The 22,613-nt window shown below is 49.1% G+C and overlaps 1 protein-coding gene across 2 annotated transcripts in view; it reads right to left on the reverse strand.

The window, feature by feature from the left end:
* Positions 1–21,547, reverse strand: part of LOC129341718 (uncharacterized) — a 42,102-nt gene extending 20,555 nt beyond the window's left edge. For both annotated transcript variants that reach the window (XM_054997068.1, XM_054997059.1), the window contains exons 1-6: positions 21,456–21,547; positions 20,603–20,698; positions 17,614–17,653; positions 16,662–16,814; positions 14,937–14,987; positions 13,937–14,083 (exon numbers count right to left, since the gene is read on the reverse strand). In XM_054997068.1, the coding sequence (XP_054853043.1) occupies positions 13,937–14,083; positions 14,937–14,987; positions 16,662–16,814; positions 17,614–17,653; positions 20,603–20,698; positions 21,456–21,523 (555 nt within the window). In that variant the 5' untranslated portion in view covers positions 21,524–21,547. The remainder of the gene's footprint in view (positions 1–13,936; positions 14,084–14,936; positions 14,988–16,661; positions 16,815–17,613; positions 17,654–20,602; positions 20,699–21,455) is intronic.
* Positions 21,548–22,613: the final 1,066 nt, after the last annotated feature.

The following is a 22,613-nucleotide window of genomic DNA, read 5'->3' on the forward strand; positions in this document are numbered from 1 at the left end:
AGTTAACTAAAATGGAGCTGATCTCGTGTTGCCCATTCGCAATGGAATTTAGGGACTGCACCACCGGTTTACCTAAGTCGGAGATGCTGGTCGTGACATGGGCAAACTTATTAGCGAGAGTCTCAATGTTGACCGAATCCATGATTGCTAAGCCTCCGGCTGCAGGAGCAGTCCAGTCGGCAATGCTTCGTCTGGCACGCGAGAGAGAGGGGGAGGGATCGATCCACAGTTGTAGCCATGCATTCCAACCCTTGCTACCGGCCTCCAGATAGGGAGCGCACTGCGGCAGCCTCTGGGTTACATTTAGCTCAGCTAAGTCTATGCGGATCTCTTTTAAAGACATTTGCGGGCGGACTAGAACTCTCTCTCGAATGTCAGTTTTCAAAACATGGGAGCCCACTATATGCGTGCCGCCTTGGCTTAATTGTTCATTGCTAGCAATCAAAGGGTCAATTTGGATGACGTGGGTCTCCTGGGTCCGGATCAGCAGGGAATAATTGCCTGGTTCGTGAGTCAAATTTACAAAGAGCAGCCCAAGCCGGTGAAATTTCTCTACTAGGGGCTTGGTTTGGCATTCGGGCGTCTGTTGAACCAGTATCCAATCGGGTGGGCCATGTTTGGCTAGGTCTTCCTCCTTTACAATCCAGGTCAGGTTCTCCCAGCGTTTTATAGCAAAGGAGAGAACTGCGCCTGAAGGGGGCGTGATAGTGACAGATGCAGATTCAGTGGTAGTAGTGCCTAGTAGGATGGTCATTCTAAAGGGGTCTCCCGCCTTCCATACTGCGGCCGACACTAAAATAACTTCACAGTATGGTCCGAAAGCCTCAGTGACAAATGGCGAGGTTTCGAAGTTGGCGGGGGTGGTATATTTGTCTACCACTGGGACTGCGGTGGGGGCTGGCCTGATGCGGGGAAGAAACATACATGGAATTGGAGCAAGTGGTGAAACCGTATCGGTAGTTGAATAGCATACTAATTCTTGGGACATGGTTTTGACTCCCACACATAAAATAACAAGCTCTGGGGGTCGGATCCACTGGTCTTCGCAACTGCGGAAGTTAGTGCGATCCGTGGGGGTGGTCATATTGCTCTGCTGCACAACTTTGCAGACCATCATTTCATTCCCTGCTAGTGTATTGATACATCTCCAGTGGGGGTAGGGCATTAATTTGGACGGGCGTCCCTCTGTTAGGGTGCCTGCCAGCACGAGCAAACACAGAGTAGCCAGGTGCCTCATCTCCTGGCCTTCCTTTTCTTTTTGTGGCGAAAATATCCTGGGGAGACCTGCGGATACAAGTACAGGTTCCCTGAGTTTCTTGCGGCAAAATGAATGAAGTAGAGCGGGGGGAAAAGGGAGGGCGTTTTTCTGCCAGCACTGTCTGTTAAGCGGGGTTCGAACGAGAAGTCCCAGGGGCACTAAGCGAGCCTTCCAGCTTGTTGCTCTGGGGGACTCCTATGCGGAGGCTTCTTCCTAAAGCATGTATATTTCAGAGGGGACGTCTTTACGTCGGGCAAGGGTCGGCTGTGCGTCAGGCGGGATTATGCAAACTCGCCCCAGGGGTCCCTGGGTGCCTAGACTATGTGGCCTTCAGGTGCCCCTTGCTCGGTGGCGGGCTATTTTTATTTTGCGGGCTGAGAGCTATCGGTCCGGCTCGGCCTGGCCTTGCCGCTTCAAAACGAAAAAAACTAGAGAGCGGTTTCCAGCAACTATAAGGGTTGCTGCTAAAGGAAACCTTCGTTCTATTTTTCTAAAATAATTTTTAAGTAGATGAGGTTAGGGTTGAAGGTATGTTTTATGATGGTTTGCTTTTGCTTTGCCTTTTTCCCTCTGCTTTTTTTTGCAGGACCTCATGTATGTATTTCAGCGGACCATATTTTTTCCTAGGATCAATTTTTGGAGGGACTCCCTCGGGAGGCCCCATTTTCATGTTAAAAGAAAGAAACACACAAAGCAAAAGCACACGGGCGTGGGTTACTTTCAGGTTGCCCTCACTTGGAAGGCCTGGCAGGGCTTCATTATAACTTCAATATGTCTCCCCCCCTTCTTTTCCCTTATACGGTACGGGCAAGGGAAAAGATTACGTTAGATGGGGTGGGCGGCTGCTGGCAGAAAGGGACGAAATGGAGCCGAAGGCGTTCGGCAGCGTTTATCGAAAAGCGGCGGAGGCGGCCGAGATCTGCCGGCGCCATTGGGTCTGGGTTATTCGGGGGTCATCTTGGCGCGGGGGATCCTGGCTATGTAAATGAGGCACGCTGCCCCTTGTGCGTAGCAAACGCACCTCAATAACATATTCCAGAGGGCACATATTTACAAAATACTGGCAGGTCTTTTACTTTTGCAGTAAAGCGTACTGGCTGGTGGCGCCGTATAGCAACTCACCGTGACGAATATGAGCATTAGTAAAAGAGGGATGTTGGGTCTCCTGGGGGTCCTTTTTCCAGGGGAGGCACGGCCCTCAAAGCGAAAGCCGACCATCATGCGAAAGCGTGGGTCAAGCAGGTGAGACCCCGAATCTACGTAGATGCGGGATCTTCACCAGCACGGCGGGTGAAATGTTTTCAAATACAGAGATCACCTTTATTGGTGTGTCTCCAATATTGGAAATGCATTCACTCTTGGGCTAAAGCCTCTCCAAACACTTTCACACAGCAAATCTCTTTTGCCTGTGCAATTTTTTTCCGAACATGCGGCTCTGAATTCCAATTAAGAATCACTCTTGGTGGTGGTCCTATTTGGCTTTGGTTGCCGTGTCTTCCCCAAGGGTCCCAACTGTGGGGCCCGCCTAATGAAGTTAAAGAATAGAATTGGAAAAACTCTTGACATTCACACCTATATCTACATATTCTACTGTTTCTTTTATACTAAGGCTACAAAGGTCTGGTCTAAGGGGACGCAGGGTATCTCTGGCCCAGGGTGAAGGGACGTTTGGCGAATCACTGGGCAGAGGGGGGCCGGGCTGGCGGCGGCTCCCCCAGGGTCATACACAGGAGGGGCGGTTTGCAGCGGCTTCCCTTTCCATTCTTTTAATTGAGAGGCGTGAAAGTATTTTAGCCAAGTGCCTCCTGTCTTTCTCTGGATAGCTACCTGATAGACGGCTGGGGAGACTCTTTTCGTGATGGGGACTGGGCCTTGCCATTTGGCTGCTAGTGAATGCGCCTTTTGAGAGAACTTTCTGTACAGAACGAGCTGTCCTTCCTCCCACTGCCTGGGGTTCCTGACCCATCCTAGTTTGCGGTCCATATCTTTCTGAGCTGTGCCCAACTTCTGGGCCACTTGCATGTGGACGGCGTGTATGGATGAGAGCAGATCCTGGACCCAAGCGTCATTAATCACTACGGGCTGCATATCAGAAGGGAGCTGCGTATCTAGCCAGAAGGCTTCCGGGAGCTGCATTCTTCGCCCTGTCATTACCATATGGGGTGTGAGCCCATGAACTGCGGTGGTGCCTCTGATGGCCATTAGGATTATGGGGAGTTTTTCATCCCAGTCTCTCCCGGAGGAGCGAACCATTTTGCGGAGAGCCTCCTTGAGGGTCCGGTTGGTTATTTCTATGGCGCCCGAAGCTTGAGGGTGGCCGGCTATGTGGAAGCGTTGCTGGATGCCTAGCGCCTTGCAAAGCTCCTGTGTGACTTCTCCGATGAAGTGTGAGCCTAAATCAGAGTCCATGACTCTCACGATGCCCCATCTTGAAAAGACATTGTTGAACAGTAGTTTGGCTGTGGTGGCTGCATTGTTGCGCTTACAAGGAAACGCTTCGACCCATTTGCTAAAGGGGTCTATGACAGTGAGACAGTAGCGATTGCCGCGAGGAGTGGGGGGAAGGGGGCCGATAAAGTCAATTTGTATGCGAGCCCATGGTCCGTCAATTCTCTGATGCTGGAGGGGAGCTCTAGGTCCGGTGGGGTCTGCATTGACCATAGCGCAGGACAGACAGTTGTCTACCCATTGCGCTACTTCGGTGCGCATGCCAGGCCACCATCCAACCTCTTTTACCCTTTCCATAGTCAGGTCCTTGCCTCGGTGTCCCTGCTCGTGGACAAACTGAATTAAGTCGGCCCTAACTTCCAATGGCACTACCCAGTGGCGTTCGCCGGCTGTATCTACTGCCCAAACTATGCCTTCCTCCTCTCGGATCATTAGTCTTCCTGTCTGATCTCTTCCTGCGGTTAGGAGGTCGGCTACTTCTGGGTCAGATAGCTGTAGTTGTGCTAGGTCTAGTGTCCCTGTGGTTCCCTGAGCCTGGCTGCGGGCTTGTGCCCGGGTGGTGACAGGGTGTAGGGGACAATCGGTGGCTGGTTCCGATAGGGGAGCATTTTCAGTGGCGGCTGCCTTGGCTGCGAGGTCTGCCTGGTCATTCCAATAAGTGGTCTCTGAGTTTGTCTTCTGGTGTCCCTTGACATGGGTAACCTGCGTTGGGCCTGAGCGGGACTGAAGGAGTGCTGCTACTTGCTGCCATAGCTGAAGGTGAGCTATGGGTTTCCCATCACTAGCTCTCCACCCCTGATTCTGCCACACCGGGAGCCAGACTGTGGTGGCTTTGGCCGTCCAATCCGAGTCTGTGTAAATGGCAAGTGGGCTTTCTGGGGGCTCAAACTCAAGCACTGCCAGAAGCGCTTGCACCTCAGCCGCTTGGCTGGAATGGGGGCGGGCTGGACCTTTAAGAGTATGGGCGTCGCTCACTCGCACGGCGCCGTAGCCTGTCCGAGGGGAGCCTCCAACATGAAAGGAGGAGCCGTCACAGAACCAGCATGTGAAGCCGTTCTGTCGGGCTTCCTCTAGCGGGACTCCCCAAGTGACTGGCCAGACAACCTGCGGTGGCGGGTCCAGGGGGCACTCGTGCTCGGTCCCGGTTACTAACAGGCCATAGGGGGCTGGTGGCTCAGTGGTCTCCTTTTTGAATTCTACTCCGTGGTTGACCATGGCCAGGGTCCACTGCGCTATGCGGGCGTTTGAGACTTGTCCATCTTGTATCTTGCCAGACAGAATATATTTGAGGGGCGTGTGAGTCGTTTGAACTATTGTACGTGAACCTCCTATGATAAATTCCCAATGGGTCAGACTCCAGACTAGAGCAAGGCAAGTCTTTTCGCATGGGCTGAACTTGGTCTCTACTGCGGTTAGGTTGCGAGAGGCATAGGCTACTACTCTAGCGGTTCCCGCTTGCTGCTGGGTGAGCGTGGCTCCTATGCTCTTGTCTGACACGGCTAACTGAATAAAGAATGGCTGGGTGACATCTGGATGGGCTAGGGCCGGGGCTGCGGCCAGGCTGCGCTTCAGCTCGGCTAAGGCTGTCTGTTGCTCCGGTCCCCACTCCCAGGTAGTGTTCTTCTTGAGGAGGGCATAAAGGGGGCGAGCTTTGTCTGCAAAGGACTCGATGAAGTCTCGGGAAAAGTTAAAAGTTCCTAGAAGGGCTCTGAGGGAGGGGACATCGGTGGGTGCAGGCAGTTTGGAAATGACCTCCATTCTCTGGGCGTCCGGGGTGCGACCCTCGGGTCCCAGGGTCAGACCCAGGTACTTGACGCTGGTCTGAACCAATTGGGCCTTTTCCCTGCTTGCCTTGAACCCAGTCTCGCGGAGGAGTTCCAGGACTTCCCTGGTGATTTGGCGGGCTAATTCTTCCGTGGGGGCGTGGACTAAAATGTCATCCACGTAGCTCAGTACGTGGGGCCTCGAGGAGGGTTGGAGGTGTTCCAACATCTGAACTACATGGGCATGACAAATACTGGGGCTGGAGTGGAATCCCTGGGGTGTCCGTTTGAATGCGTATTGCTGGCCGCGGAAAGTGAACGCGAACTTGTACCAGCAAGACTCATGCAACCGGATGGAGTGGAAAGCGTTGGCCAGGTCTATGACCGAGTAGAACCGGGACCCAGCGGCAATGGCCGTCAGGATCTCATTGTACTTGGCCACAACCGGGGCAACTGGAGGGGTGGTGGCATTCAGGGCACGGAAGTCGACCGTCATTCTCCAGGTCACTCCATCTGCTTTTAGAACTGGCCACAATGGGGCGTTGCAGATGGACTGCATCGGGAGTATGATGTCCCACTCAAGGAGTCCTTCTATGGTCTTGGCTATCCCTGCCTCAGCTTCCGCTGGGTACTTGTACTGTCGTTGGGGAGGGGGGTCCTTTCCTTCAATCAGGACGCAGGCGCCCTTCACTATCCCACACTCGGCCTTGTCTGTCACCCACACTTCGGGAAAGTCCTGAACCCAGGGGTCTCCTGTAATGGGGGCGAGAGGAAGGGGGGCCTTAAGGGCTGCGCACCGATGGATTGCATTGACAAAGTCTGGGCCTCCTGGGATGCGCCACAGGAGCCCATTTGCTAGGTCAATGGTCAGTCCCTTGGCACGGAAAAATGGCATGCCCAAAAGTCCATCATCTTCTCCCCGGTTTGCGCATGCCGAAATCCGGGTGGCCAGGTTCCCAACGGAGAGGGGGATATCCTGCCAGACCGGGGATTCCTGCATGCCGCCTCCAAAACCGGCGAGCTGCATGGTGGTGGGGGTCTGAGTTCCCTTTGTGACTAAGGTGGGCCGGAGTATATTAAGTGAAGCTCCGGTATCTATGAGGAGGGTGGCAGGCTTCTTCTTTTCCCCGGGAGTCCCGATCCCTGCCTTTACTGTCGGTCTCCCCCATGTGTCCGGCTTTAGTTTGGCAACTATGCCCACGGAGGGAGACTGGGACTCGGGGCAACCCTATTCTGATCCTGCGCCCTGGTCGGTGGAAGCGGCGCTTCCTCTAAAGGGGTTGTTGGGGCTCGGACGTTCCCGGACCGCAGCTATCGGAGGACTCGAGAAGGGAGGGTCAGGCGGTAAAGGAGGCGCTGACGGAGGTACTGGGGGCTGTTGCTGGTCTTCCCATTCCATGATCGCCTTCATTAGAACGGACGTAGGCTTTCCATCGAATAGCTCCATGTTCGCTCCAATGTTTTTGAGGCGCATCCATAGTTCCCAACGGAGGGGGTCCCTGGACTGGGGCGTGCTGCCGCGGTCCCGGTATCCCTCGTGGTCGCCCTGCGATGCTCCCCAAGCGTTAGACTGATCTGGAGGCGGGTAGACCTGATGATTGTACGGGTGTGATGCTCGCGAGTGAGAAGGGGCTAGGGGCGCATCCTGTGATCGGGGCTCGTGGGGTCCCTGCTGGGAGGAGGAACCGTAACTCGGGGTGGGTGCAAAGGAAACTCCCGGGCGGTAGTCCCTCGGTCCTCTTCCCCGGTTAAAGCTACTGCTCCTTCCCCTCAGGATCCCTCCCCTTGCCTCCGGGTACGGGCTGCGTCCCTGCGGTCGGTACTGAGAGTGGGGGCCATGATTGGCATAGGTGACTGCACTTATCGGCTCGCTCTCCTTTCTACGAGAGGCCGGGGACTTCACATGGCGGATGGCGCCGGTCTCTCGCAACAGGCCAGCAATGCTCCTGATGCGGGATTCCAGCTCTCCCCATGTAATGCTCCCGGGCTCTACTCCTGCTAGGGCTAGGCGAGTGGTGCTGTTGAGTCCATCTATAACTGCCCTCCTAAATTCTAAGTCGTCGAAGTCCAGCATGTCGCTCAAGTCTAAATCTACCTCGTCTGCTAGTTTGGCTAGGAGCTGCTTTCTGGCTAAATATGCCTCTGGATCCTCTCCGGGTTTTTGAGACTCTGCAATATACAGGGCCTTTAAACTCTTGGTGGGCCATAGGAATGCGCACAACTCTTTCATGGCACCATACTGACTGTGAGTGGCTAGTCTCCGGTTAGAAATATATGCGTTAAGAGAGGTGACTATTTCGGGGCTGGCACAATGGCGAGCCAGCTGAGCTACATCGGAGCCACTGGCGGAGGGCTGGGACATGGTCACGTGTGCAAACCATTGTATAGCTGAGTCTCGGTTCAGGGGTCCCATGCGGTCCGCTATGGCTTGGAGCTCATCGGGCCTCCAATTGCGGGTTTCCTTAATGACCCGGTCTGTCTTCCTGCCATCCTCGTCTGTGGTGACAATTTCTTTGGTAGCTATCGGATGGAGGGGCTGTGGAGCTTCCTCGGGCTGGGGCGAAGGAGGTGACCAACTGTCGGTACTACCTTCGGGGAGGGCCAAGAGGGCTGCGGGATGCACGGCGGAGATTACGGCCTGCTGCAACCCCAGGTGCTGTTTTAGGGCCTCTAGCTCCCTCTTACAGGTGGAGTGGTCCGCAGAAGCTACCTTGGAGTGATTGTGCTCTGCCATGAACTGGGCGGCATGGGTTAGCTTAGCGATTCTTTCCTGTCCTTCGGTTACTGCATGCTCAGCCATATCGGCACGAGCGGAGGCCGCTTCAGCCTTGTGCTGGGCGTCCTGAAGGGCAGTGGTTAATCCTTGTTTTTCCAATATGAAATTGACGCGTTCAGCGCACCACTCAACTGCTCTTTCCTCATGGTCTCTCTCCTGTTCGACTAGCTTAGTCCTGAGGGTCTGGATTTCTAGACGCAAGGCGTCCTGCTCTCGTTCTGACCTCTCCTCTAGCTCCTCCTGTGCTGAGTGCAGCTTACTAATTAGGGACACGCTGTCCTGCAGGGCGGTGAAAAGTGCCCAGGCTCCATATCTATCTTTCTTGCTAGACCTAGGTTTCTCCTTGTCACAGAAGTCCTGGAAGGCGCTTCTAACTATCTGGAGTGGGTCGGGTCCCTTGAAGGAACCTTCTTCCCAAGGGCAATCTCCCTTCTTAACTAGCCACTTCTCCAGGCGGGGCACGGTGGGGTTTGCCCGGTACATTTTACTTTCGTTTAAGGCTGATCTCGGGTAGGTTAAAGAGTGGATCAGCGACACCAGGGTGGGGCGATTAAAGCTGCTCAAGGGTTTTAACAACTTCTTCCTCTCTATGACCCTTTTGGGAGGTTTATCCTTCCCTCAGGTCCTCAAGGGTTTTTACCAGGGGGTTTTAAGGTTCTACTTTTAGGTTCACAAGGGGATTTTTAAGGGTCCTACACTCGGCTCTTCTCCACCGGGGGAGAAGGAAAATTCCTATTCCCGTTTCAAGCTTGCCTACAAGCCACGGGACCAGGAAAAGTTTACTGGCTCAGAGGGTGCTCTCAAGCTCTCTCAGCCCAAGAACCAAAATTCTCAGTGCTTCCAAGCCTCTGCTTAGAAGCCAAAGCTCAGGGGTCTCCCAAGCCTATACTCGGAAAACCAAAGCTCAGGGGCCTCCCAAGCCTCTGCGCTCAGAAAACCAGAAAGTGTTCCCAAGCCTCTGCTCAGAAACTGCAATTAAGGGGTCTCCCAAGCCTCTGCTTAGGCAACCAGAAATGCTCCCAAGCCTCTACTCAGAAGCCAAAATGCTCTCAAGCTCTCTGCCCAAGAACTGTACTCAAAAGTGTCCCCAGGCCTCGTGCTCGGAGACAAACGATTAAACTGCCTCCAAGCCTCGACCAAAAGACTAAATGCGCTCAAGGACTGCCTCTGCAAGTCCCCAAGCAAAAGTGCCCAGGAGTAAAGCTTACTGTACTCCCAAGCGAGGTGCGCTCAAGAGTTCTAACAACTCCCAAGCAAAACTGTGCCCAAGAGTCCCACTGACTCCCAAGCGAGGTGCGCTCACGAGTCTGACTTAAAACTCGCAAGCGGAAAGGCGCCCAAGAGTCTAACTTAAAACTCTCAGGCGAAAGGCGCTCAAGAGTCTAACTTTAAAACTCTTAAGCACGGTGCGGCCGACTGCCGCGGGGCCTCAGGAACCTGGCTTTAGATTCCCAAAGCTAAACTAAAACGAACGGACTATCGATCCCTTCACGTTTCCTCCGGAGCGGGGATTGAAGCCTAAGTGCTGGCAGGAACGGGGTTTGGACGGGCGTAGGGGAGACGGGGGAGGGCGGAAGAGAGTTTTATATGTGCTGCTTCAGGATATATATCTATAGAGCCTACTTCTGGGATCCCACCCACATAGACGCGTTTAGGCGGCCCGGAAGGTGGCCAGGAACTTCACCAGTTCAGAGGTCCTCGCCCACAGTACACCGGTTATAACGGCTGGAGGGCCTCGCGGTGCACCACAAAAGGCAAGTAGTCCAAAGCTGGCTGAAGGAGGAAATGGGGAAAAGCCAACCCACAAGATAGAAATGCTCACTAGAGCCACACACACTCACACTTTTAATTCCCTGAGCTAAATTGCGCTCTTTACACAGAGGTCTGGAAAATTTGCCTTTAAGTCAGTTCACCGAAGACACGCGTGTCGACTCACGTGTATTCACACGAACTGGGTTATGCCCGCATTCTCCACCAGTAAACTGTTACCAGAACTGCTCTTTTATTATAATGGGGAATTAGCTGCAGCAGTCTGTAACTTAATATTAAGCGCGGATCATAACCTATGTATACGGAGGTCCCGATCCCAGACACTCTAGTGAAAAAGAGGCAGACAACGAATAAGTTCCAAACACGTGTATTTAGTGTGGCGTAAGCCTAACTTGCACAATCATACAAGGAACACATAAGATCTAGGAAAATACAGAGTAGGAAATACAGAGACGTTCGCATTAGCGGGTTCCCAACGATGATAAGGGAAATACTCACAATCCTGGAGCGAAGCAGAGACACAGCAGCGAGGGTGGCCCAATGCCAGCACTGGGACCACAGACGGACAGCAAGGAGGTCTGGATAGGGAATGGCCTGAGCACCGAGTGGTCTGGGAGACCAGCTTAAATACCCCAAAACGTACCCTGGGGCTGGTGCTGTACTTGGTGGTTCTCACAGTCTAAAACAAAGGTTCTAATGGGTTACTGAATGGTTTGGATGGGCCACTTTGGTAATCAGATTGTGATAAGTGACACCTCAGGAAGAGGGGACAAAAGAGGGAGGGGGAAATCCGAGTGGGCTGAAAGGATGTTCCAGCGGACAGGGCTTGTCCTGATGTCATCAGCTCTGGAATGCGGAGGTTTCTTTGAGATGCATTCTCTAAGTGCTTGGGATGGTCGGCACTTAGTTCCTTCTCCGGGGCGGCTCCTAAGATATGCAGAGCGGGGCGAGGGGCTCTCGCTGCGGACGTGGTGTGCCCGCTTCGCCGAAATGGCTTCTCAAAGCAGTCTTCTTCCCTGGGTCTTCTGGGGGCCTGAGAACATGGATGCCGGCTGGGCATAGCTGGGGCTGGATAGCAGGCTGCCCGGTAGCGAGGGCAAGCGCGGCGACCGGCCCGCGGGAGGCTCCAGGCGGGAACTGACCAGGGAGCGCCTAGCCAGGCTCGCTGGAGGTTTCCCCGGCTGGCGCCCAGCTGCTAGCAGCGGCTTGGGCCCATATGAGGCAGGCTTCCATGGAGGCAGGGGGAGCAACACTTTAAAACACAGTCCAAAGCAGGGAACAGGCACGGTCCGTGGCAGATGGCAATGCAGGCACGGGGCACACTTGTAACACAGTCCAAACACACACTGGGAAGTCCAGATACAGGTCAGGGCAGGGTTGCCCAGAAAGAGAGTCCTTTGTACAGATATCCAAACATGGAGTCAGTAAACTACACAGTCTATTGCAGCAGCAAGGTAATTGACACGCAGACAGGAAACTGACACGTGTATCAGAACACACACGTGCAAAGCAGTCTTTGGTGTAGCAGTGAAACAGCAATGCAGGTAACTTTAGCACAGTTCATGGCAGGCCTTAAAGCAGGGGAGGGGGCCTACTTGGCAACAAGTCTCTCTACACAAGACTTCTGATACGTTTCAGGTTTTGATGGTGTTTAAGCTAAAGAGACTCCGTTTTAACCTTGTCAGTGTATCAGGTGTGCTTTTTGCAGGTGGGAAGACTGCTGCTGGGAGCCTTACCGAGAGAGAGGGGATTGTTATGTCTGCATGTGGGGAAGGATGGGGCCTGAGGGGAACTGCTTATTCTGTACCTCATCCTTTGCTTGGCATTCATAACATTTTCATAGTCCAGCTAAGATCCGTGTATCTTGGAATACGTACTCTAATGGTTGACTATCTTCAGTAAAGCCTTTTGAAATCAATGGACTTTTGTCTTATTGCAAGAGGTGGGCTGAGTTGCAACTTTTAGCAAGCCACAGTCTGACAGTATGTGTTCTTTGAGGCACAGTTAATTCAAACTTTTAAGCAGTGAGGGCAGCAGGGCAAAGGCTCCGTAAAGGGAGATAGTCTGGCACACCAGAGGCAACGGAGGGCTGTTAGAGAATCCATCCTCTCCAAATTGATTTCTGCCAGCTCTGTCTTTTTAAACTACGCTTCCCGGATAACATTGCGTCTCCCAGCATTTGACGAACACGCTCCCAGGCATCTTGTTTAGAGAAACTCTCAGAGTGCCTTCACTTGGTGTGCAAAGAGACCGTTTTTCCCAAGCAGTGATTCTTGTTTCCCAGACTTTGAATAACCTACAGATTCTCTTACATCTGAGCAGTTTTTTTGTCCCTCTGTACATTCCCACAGTAGGTGAGGGCACATGTGTGATGGTTATATTAAATTTATATTATTATTAGAGTTAATAGTATAAATGCCAATCAGGCTAGCAAAATAACAGGTTTGTTGCATTATAATAAAACAGCATGGCTTACATTTCTAGTGAGTTTTTTCCTCCCAGTGTCTCAATCCAATCCCAGCTAGTTTTACTAGGAATCTTTACCATTAGACTCAAATATTATCATATTTTGTAACTGGTTTACTGAACAGTTTTATGGGGTTTGTAATCCACCTTGAGCCAGTTTGGTGTAGTAGTTAAGAGCGTGGGACTCTCATCTGGAGATCTGAGTTTGATTCCCCCCTCCTCCGCTTGAAGCCAGCTGGGTGACCTCGGGTTAGTCACAGCTCTCTGGAGCTCTCTCAGCCCTACCCACCTCACAGGGTGTTTTGTTGTGGGGATAATAACAACATACTTTGTAAACCACTCTGAGTGGGCATTAAGTTGCCCCAAAGGGTGGTATATAAATCAAATGTTATTCTTATTCTTAGTGACTAAGGTAGACTATAAATGAAAATAAACAAATAAACAAATGCTGATTTATTCATGTAAACTATATAAAGATTTCTGGTAGCTAAATGAAAGTATAAAATGAGGTGATGGCAAGATACACATTTTGAAATTAGGGCTGCAAGCAGTAGCAGCCAGTGGCTGTTTCTGGTAGAGCAGAATTTGAGCATTTTTTTAAAGTAGCAGGATTTGAATCCAATGGCACCTTAGAGAGCAACTTAGAGATTTTCAGGGTATGAGCTTTCAAAAGTCAGAAGCTTCCTTCTTCAGATATCTGAAAACCTTGTTGGACTCTAACGTACCACTGGACTCAAACCCTGCTGTTCTACTGCAGATGAGCATGGCTACCTTCCCAAAACTTCTTAAAAAACAACGACATTCAACTCAAGCAAGAGCTTCAGAAGAATTTATTGATCCACTTGGCCCAACACGGAACTTACCTTGTGGGATCTAAAATACGTCAACCTGACCTTCACCCCTCTTGCTTGGCTCTCCCTTTCGTGTTTTGCTCAAAGTGCCCCCAGCGTGGCCACCATTCTTTGTGACACCCCCTACCCCAGAAGCGGTGAAAACCTGGCAGACCACAATGCCTGGCTAGTGAGCTCTGTCTATCTGGGTGAGTCACACGCTCTGCAAACCAGTCATGGCATCAAGCTGGACAACTGTCCTCTTTCCAACTGACAACGCTTGAAAGAGATGCTTGTCTGAGAAAGCATTTCCCCCTTTGCAGCTCAGGTCCCATCCAGCCAGAACTGAGCAGCAAAATTCAGGTCAGCATGGGAAAAGGACACTCGAAGCTGCCATCCATTGACTCAGCTCAGGATCCCTTGGTATCTTGAGGTTAGTCTTGGCTCCTTTGACTGGCAGCAGCTTTTGGGGTGAGAAAGATCTTTTACGTCACCTCAGCTCGATCCATTGGGCTTGAACTGCTGCCAGGGATTGAACCTGGGACCTTCTGCATGCAAAGCAGAGGCTCCTCTGATCTTTGGCCCCTTCCCAAGCTGAGAATCCCAGGCTGAAATCTGCACTCACAATATTTAGAGTAAGCAAGTCGTTGGCAGGTCTTCCTCCAGATTTGATGATCAAGTCCAGTGTTGCGTTGGCTTGATTGGCAGTGTAACAAATCAATGGACCTCTGATCCCGACAGACTTAGCCTTTACGTCCCTTTCTTCAGGAGCCTGAAAGAGTTCAGGAGAATCAGTGAGGGAGGGAGTTCATGGAATAGAAGCAAAAGGCACTCTACCAACTCCAGATGTGCCCAGCCTGTGAGGCTTTTTATATGTCAGTTATGGTCCTCGGGCTAGTGGGGTGGAAGCACTCAAGAAAACAATCCTGACTTCCATTTACTTCCTAACAGTTGAATTTATACTCTTTTAATAATAATAAGAAAATAATAATGATGATAACGACCACAGCAACAACTCCAACAACCATGTACTTATATACCGCTCTTCTGGACAGGTTAGTGCCACACTCAGAATGGTTAACCAAGTCAATTTATTATTAACCCCACAATACAGCTGGGGTGGCTGGGGCTGAGAGGAGTGAATTACTCAAGGCCACCTGCAGAGCTCATGGCAGTAGTTGGAATCAAACTAGCAGAGTGCTGATTTGCAGCCCAACCATTCAACCATTATGCTACAGCAGCTTTTATGATAAGTATGCTTATATACTGCTCTTCTAGACGAATCAGTGCCCAACTAAGAGTGGTGGACAATGTTAGCATTAATATTATGCCCACAATAGAGGTGGAGAGCTGGGCTGAGAGGAGGGGCTCACCCAAGGCCACCAGCTGAGCTCATGGCAGGAGTGAGAGAGTCAGACCAGCAGAGTGCCGGCTCGGAGCTCAGCCACTTAACCACTATGTTACAGCAGCAGATTCCCTACCATGCCTCTATAAATTACATGTTGCAATTAAGAAGAAAGAAATCAGATTCCTGATTCAACAGACTTGCAATCATTGCACAGAATGAAATTGGTGTGTGTTGTAGACCTGGAAGAGCAATGAAAGGCAACCCAGAAATTGCTGACCTTGGGTATCCCTCTCCGTTCCTCTGCTGCCAAGACACTGTTGTCCCAAACCTGCCAGAAGATGTGAAAGCGTGAGTACCTCCTCAGTGCCACCCCCTCACTTTCACGGCAACCTGCCCCGAAGTCTGTCCCGTGTGATTTATTTAGTTGATATGCTACTTACCCCAAGGAAGTCAAATGTAGTTGCAGTAGACAAAATCCAAAACAGGTGAACACTAAGGTCTTATAACTACCATTGCCCAAAATACGTTCTACCCAGCACATTACTCACATACCTCTCTGTTTGAATTCAGGCCAATGTATTTGGTGCAGGCACAAAAAGATGCGGCAATTACAGCCACTCTTTCAGCAAACAGTGATAACTGCTGTGCCATATACAGGGTCACCTCAACACTGAAGTTCCAGATCAGTGCTACAAGGTCTGGCTTCCTTCAGAAGAAAGAACATGGTGGAGGTGGGGGACCTATGCTATCTTTGCAACATGTGCTTTCGCCTTTATTTAAGCAGTGCCTCTTCAAAGCAAGATGGCTCTTCAAGAAGCCACCCCTGCATCAAACTGTGCTCCCCTCCTAACCTCCTCCCCCTTCCTATGTAAGCTTGTTTTTGCTTCATCTCTTCAAAATGTTTCTCTGGCTCCCTCCCACAGGTGCCACCTTCCCCATCTTTCTTTCTTTCTTTCTTTCTTTCTTTCTTTCTTTCTTTCTTTCTTTCTTTCTTTCTTTCTTTCTTTCTTTCTTTCTTTCTTTCTTTCTTTCTTTCTTTCTTCCTTTTCTTCGTTCGTTCAGTCTTTTGTTCCTTTGTTTATAATCCATTCTCCCTGCACATGCTCAGAGTGGATCACAACCAAATTAAAATGCAATATGATATACAATATAACAAACGGACAGTGCAAAATTAAAACAGATAAAACTGGTGACAAAACCCCCGCAACACGCAGCGCCCCTGTGGCCCAGCGTAATGCTGTGCATTACACTTCAGGCGCTGCAGAGTGACTCCTAGCAATCAGGGAACATCTCCTGCCTCTGGCTTTTATCAAGGAAACCTCAGCTGGTCTGTTTTTTTAAAATAGAGTTTCATTAAAATTTTAAAATTCTAAAACCTACAAAAAAAAGGAGTTAAGAATATACTTATATAAATAGGAGTAGGTACCCATTTTCCATTTGAAAGATTCTAACATTAATACATATTATATACTAATTCTAAAATAACCATTAAGTAGCTACTTTACCTTTCCTTTTATATATTTTTCCCTCTCCCTAATCTTCACAAGCACAGATTATTAGTTCATCTCTTTCTGTTTCTTGCAAAAAGTCTATAAGAGGCTTCCAGACAATCAAATATTTGACTACTTTCCCCGGAAGCTGATCACTTCTGATTGCAAGGAGTCAGTGTATCCTTAACCTGAAAGGACAATCAGTAGCTCCTTGGGGCCATTTCTGATCAGGAAAATAGTGTGAAGAGTCAAGCTTAATCCCTCTTCCCTGGATGCCACCATCCTGATCAGACTAGGTCATAATGCACATCCCAGGATGGCAGAAGAGCTCAAAGAAATCCTAGCATTTTGTCTGGCTGTGCCCAGATGAGGGCGAGCTGGTATCTCAATAGCCAGTCCCTCTGCATGAGAACCGAACCTTTACTTGTAAAATGTTTGGTGGCAGATGCTGCAGCGTTTCTCTTCCCACCCCACCCCTGGTGAACAAGAATTTTGCTGCTCTGCCTCCGTACCGTTGCAGAGTGGCTGCGAGGAGTGATTGCTGACAGGACGGCCGAGGGGATGCTTCCACTCATGGCCACGACCACACCCGTGCCTTGTGGAGGCAGGAAGGGAGGTGGGCCACCAAGCAGTGTGCGGCTGCCGTTTGATCTTTGAACCGTGATCTGAAAGGAGATGCAGGGGAAACGAAACACTTGTGAAACCACAAGGGGTTTTTTTGCATTTGTTCATTGTGACATAATCTAATTCTTGATTGGGGATCCAAGCTGATTAAGTGGACAATGAGGTGGAACAAAAAACAAAGTCCCCAGCTACTGTGTGGGAGGGCAGAAGAACCCTTTGGGGGATACTGGAGGAATGGCACCTGCAGAATAAAAAAGGGAATCGCCACATCAACGAGTCCAGGCCACAGGATCACAGCCCACAGATGGACCTCTGTGTTGGCCACTAGAGTAGAGCAGGAGTACTCCAAAACATGGTCACTGACCAAACATTCCAGGTGACTCAAGCAAGTGAGACAAGTTTCACCCTACAAGACCCACTTGAAATACAGCCGACAGACCCAAAATGGGTTGGTTTGGCTGCAGCTGGGGAGGTGGAAGTGGCTTCAAAGAGAACCTTGTTAAACGTTGTCTTCCTTCCTGGGAAGATTAGATAATGGAAAGAGTAGGCTGGCCTTGTAGTGGGGATTTGTAAATACAGTATTAGAACGTACATGTTGAGTAGGTATTTTACAAACTCCTCAATTTCTCTCTCACTTTTAGCCCACCCTTCCTCAAAGCAGCACGGACAGTTCTCCCTTCAGATAGGATTGTTTCCAGCTATCTAATCTAGGATGCTGAGAGATGCAGGACAACATGTCCTGCAACCATGGTGGTAAGATAAAAAAGGAGTACAATCTCTGCAAGGTGGGGAGAGGAAGCGCTTGCATGGAGTTTCCTGAGTGGCTCACAACGTTCTTACCATGTTCATCAACACGATGTATATGAGCAGAGGGCTATTCCTGAAAGGAGAAAAGAGAACTTGGTTGTAGCAGCGTGCTTGCATTTTTGCAGGGCTGGGCAGCAGACGACACTTCAGCTGTTGCCCATCTCAGCTCTTCAGGACCGTAGGAGCAACACGGGAGTGGGAATGACATTCCCGCCTGACCCACTCCTAGTCTCCTCTGTGGCGAACAAGCTCTGCAGCCAGGCTCGGAAATGTTGTCATTTCCTCCTGGGCCTGTCTGTCAGATGCATCTGATGAAGAGAGCTGTGGTTCTCAAAAGCTTATGCAACAATAAAGTTGGTTAGTCTTAAAGGTGCTACTGGACTCTTTACTATTTTGGTACTACGGACTAACATGGCTAACTCCTCTGAATCGATGACTATAGATGAAAGGTTCACTGTGGTTCCACTACACAACTTGCCCAGTCCAGCATGAATATTCAGAGAGTATCATAATTAAGAGCTTATCAAAGGAAAAATAACAATTGTGAAAGCTTACCAAGATGTCTAAATCAATGCTGCTTAATCTTCAATAAAATTATTACTACAAAAACATGTCTTTTTTATGGATACAATATCCAAAATAGACTTTTGTGAAAATACACTATTAGTCAACCTCCAAATCCGTATGCAACTCTATGGTTACAACTGCACCCCCTTTGTCCACTTCTTTGATAGTTATATTTGGATCCTTTGGAAAATTATCCAGGGCTCTCTGTTCCTCTGGGGATAAATTGTCCCATGTAGGCTGTGGTTGTGATGTTCCCTCTAAGCTTTGCAGTGTTGTGAGCTAAAAATCTGCTTTGTGAGCCGAAACAACTTTCGTTAAAGTTTTGAGTGCACCTCCTTTTTTTAAAAAAAAATTGCAATCAAATTGTTTTGATTACAATCAAAATAATTTAACAATAAAAGCCATTAGGTGAAAGGGCCGCAAAAATCAGAGTATACTTCTGCATAAAAATGGATGTGTCCGTGCTGATTGCAAAGGGGCAGTTGCATTCGTCTGTTGCTACAAAATAAAGCAGACATGCAACGGCACCTTAAAGACCAGGAAATTCATTTCAAGATGAGCTTTTGTGAGTCAATGCTTACTTCTTCAGCCTCCTTCTGCACCAAGGCCAAGTTAAAGGATGCCTTCACCGCGGCGGCGGCTGAGACGCCACCTCCTCTCCTCCGCTCTCTGGGGCTGAGGGGATCCTAGCGATTTCAGGCTGCACGGGTCAGGCCAGACCCGACCACTCAGCTCTGCTCTGTTCCCCAGCTAGAGAGCCAGCAGTGGCCGGAGGCGGTCTCTGGCACCACCCTGGGGGCCAAACCAGCCACAGCCAGGAAGGGAGGAGAGAAGTGGGATGAGGCTCCATCCCTGCTCCATCCCTATAGGGCCCACCTGCAGATGCTGGCTGACTGGGAGGGCGGGGCCGCCTGAGGGTTAGTATCTGTGAGCTACACCTGAGAAGCTGTGAGCAGAGGAGTCAGAATCTGTGAGCGATTGCTCACGTGCTCACATTAGCGGGAACACACTGGTTGTGATTCTAATTTTTTATTGTTTTTTAAAACCATCACTTCAAAAGTTGTTATATTGGGATGACTAATATTGGGTACAAAGGAAGATTTAGGGCTCAAGATCACTAGTTGTTTCCATACATCTTTTCTTCACGCAAAATTGCACAAAACTCACAGAGCGACACGTCTTCATGGCATGATTTCCCATCATGATTCCATTTCATGGTGTGATTTCTGATGTCATCACGCCATGAAACAGAGTCATGATGGGAAATTGCACCATGAAGACACCATCATTCCATGAGTTTTGTGCGATTTTGTGTCGGGGGAAAGAGGTGTGGAAATGGCCACTATTCGAGGGATCTCTATTACCCAAGAAGACTTTAAGTTTGAGTCGTTTGATTAATTTAAATAGACCTAACCTTGTTTGAAAACTATTGTAAAGGGGGATGGGAACATAACCCAAACCCCGATTGAGCACTTGCAGCTGTATGTCAGATATCTTAACCAGGAACTAAGGAGCCCAAGCTAAAGGAGGCAGAAAATGGGGATATAATCAAAAAGCCTATGCCGTGTACATGACTCATAATATTAGTCATAGATGCAGAGGAGTTAGCCGTGTTAGTCTGTGGTTGCAAAATCAAAAAGAGTCCAGTAGCACCTTTAAGACTAACCAATTGTATTGTAGCATAAGCTTTTGAGAATCAGGTTCTCTTCGTCAGATGCATGTTACAGAAACTGGCCAAATATAGAAGAGGAGGGGAGGAGAGAGAAGATGCAGTTAGGGGGGGAAAGGGAGGGTGCAACCAAAACATTCCTTTGCTAGTAAATGTAAACATCTCCTCTTGGTATGGAGATTAATTGGCTTGTGTGAGACTTCAAAGGAGTTTGCCGTGTCAAAACAACCAGCCCATCCAATTCCAATGTAGTATAAGCCTTCGATAACCACAGCTCTCCCCGTCAGATGCATCTGACAAAGAGAACTGTGGTCCCCGGAGGCCCACGTCAGGTGCCACTGGGCTACAACAGACCCTGCCTCTGTAAAGGAAATCTGTTACCTGTGATAATGTGATAACCATTCATAGTCCCTATTCAGTCCCAGCTTGACAGAGTCAAATTTGCATATGAATTCCAATTCAGCAGCCTCCTGTTAGATTTTGTTTTTGAAAGGTTTCTGTTGAACTACAGTGACCTTTAAGTCTTTGATGAAATGTCCGGGTAGACTGAAGTGTTCTCCCACTGGTTTCTCCATCCAAAAGGATATAAGGACATGAGACATGATATGAGGATGACCTAGAAGGAAAATCTGTTGCTCCTTCAACAGAGGCTTCATGTGCAGAAATGGTGATGCTTTTCATGTCATGGCGGTAAACGTTACTGGGTAAGTAAGATTCCCTTGAGCCTCTGTACACATGCATTTCTAGGTCACCAAGAGAGACATTTGGCTTTCCAGGCAAGCCTACCTTTGCCCTTGGATATTATCCCGAAAGCGGGATTGCAAGACGCCTTGGGTAATCTTCCGTAGAGACTTGTGTGGCATGATTTCCACAACCTTCAAACTGCAGAATTGGGGGTGAGAGGAAAATTACAGTTATAAGCTATTTCCTGCTCTAAATGTGACTTTTTCTTTACACACAGAGAAAACTTAACACCTCAAGAAGGTACCAAAAGGGCTTTGCGGACTTTCCAAGTGAAAGAATGGCTTTTGCATTGTTTGATTAAAGAAAAAGTCATGAAATAAACCAACTGCACCTGAACCAGGACACCAACTCCTCTGTGCAGTCCAGGCCTCTGATTTCCACCAAATAATTGAAAATCAAAACTGATGACACACTTTGTTCAGAGGAATAAAACCATAAAGGCTGAGCAAACCATGAATTACACCTCAGTCTTGTTCTCCTTGGCCTTGGGGGCCTTGGAGGCAAGTACCTACTCAAGCTGGCAATAATATATTCCTCAATGACTTGTGGCAAGGGCTCAGGCTGGTGCTAGATGAATAGTGGGGCACTAGGGCCTAGGCAGAGGCTTGGCCCAGGCGATGGCGGGATGGAGTTCGGTTAGAAGTATCAATAGAATATTATGATAAACATCCTGAGAAAGAGGTGGGTTTTTTCTTTGTGGATGCAGAGAAAGCCTTTGACAATTTGAATTGGGATTTTATGTTTTTAATAATGGAAAAAATGAATTTTGGGAAAGGATTTATAAAAGCTATAAAGGCAGTATATCGAGACCAGCAAGTGGCACTGTGTGTGAATGATGACATGACTGACAAATTTAAAGTAAGAAAAGGACATGTGGCTTTCCAGCAAAGCTTACCTTTGCCCTTCGAATGTATCCCAAAAGAAGCATTGCAACACGCCATGGGTAATATTTCGTAGAGACATGGGTGGCGTAACTTGCCCAACCTTCAAACTGCAGAATTGGGGGTGAGAGGAAAATTACAGTTATAAGCTATTTCCTGCTCTAAAAGTGACTTTTTTTTACACACAGAGAAAACTTAACACCTCAAGAAGGTACCAAAAGGGATTCTGGACTTTCCAAGTGAAAGAAGGACTTTGATATTATTATAAAGCTGTTGCCCCTTCAACAGAGGCTTCATGTGCAGAAATGGTGATGCTTTTCATGTCATGGCAGTAAACATTACTGGGTAAGTAAGATTCCCATGAGCCTCTGTACACATGCATTTCTAGGTCACCAAGAGAGACGTGGCTTTCCAGGCAAGCTTACCTTTGCCCTTGGATATTATCCCGAAAGCGGGATTGCAAGACGCCTTGAGTAATCTTCCGTACAGACTTGCGTGGCGTGATTTCCACAACCTTCAAACTGCAGAATTGGGGGTGAGAGGAAAATTACAGTTATAAGCTATTTCCTACTCTCAACGTGACTTATTTCTACACACAGAGAAAACTTAACACCTCAAGAAGGTACCAAAAGGGCTTTGTGGACGTTCCAAGTGAAAGAATGGCTTTTGCATTGTTTGATTAAAGAAAAAGTCATGAAATAAACCAACTGCACCTGAACCAGGACACCAACTCCTCTGTGCAGTCCAGGCCTCTGATTTCCACCAAATAATTGAAAATCAAAACTGATGACACACTTTGTTTAGAGGAATAAAACCATAAAGGCTGAGCAAACCATGAATTACACCTCAGTCTTGTTCTCCTTGGCCTTGGGGGCCTTGGAGGCAAGTACCTACTCAAGCTGGCAATACTATCTTCCTCAATGACTGGTGGCAAGGGCTCAGGCTGGTGCTAGATGAATAGTGGGGCACTAGGGCCTAGGCAGAGGCTTGGCCCAGGCGATGGCGGGATGGAGTTCGGTTAGAAGCATCAATAGAATATTATGATAAACATCCTGAGAAAGAGGTGGGTTTTTTCTTTGTGGATGCAGAGAAAGCCTTTGACAATTTGAAATGTGATTTTATGTTTTTAATAATGGAAAAAATGGATTTTGGGAAAGGATTTATAAAAGCTA

The sequence above is a fragment of the Eublepharis macularius genome, chromosome 1 (assembly GCF_028583425.1).
Source record: "Eublepharis macularius isolate TG4126 chromosome 1, MPM_Emac_v1.0, whole genome shotgun sequence".
In the NCBI taxonomy this organism is placed as follows: Eukaryota; Metazoa; Chordata; class Lepidosauria; order Squamata; family Eublepharidae; genus Eublepharis; species Eublepharis macularius.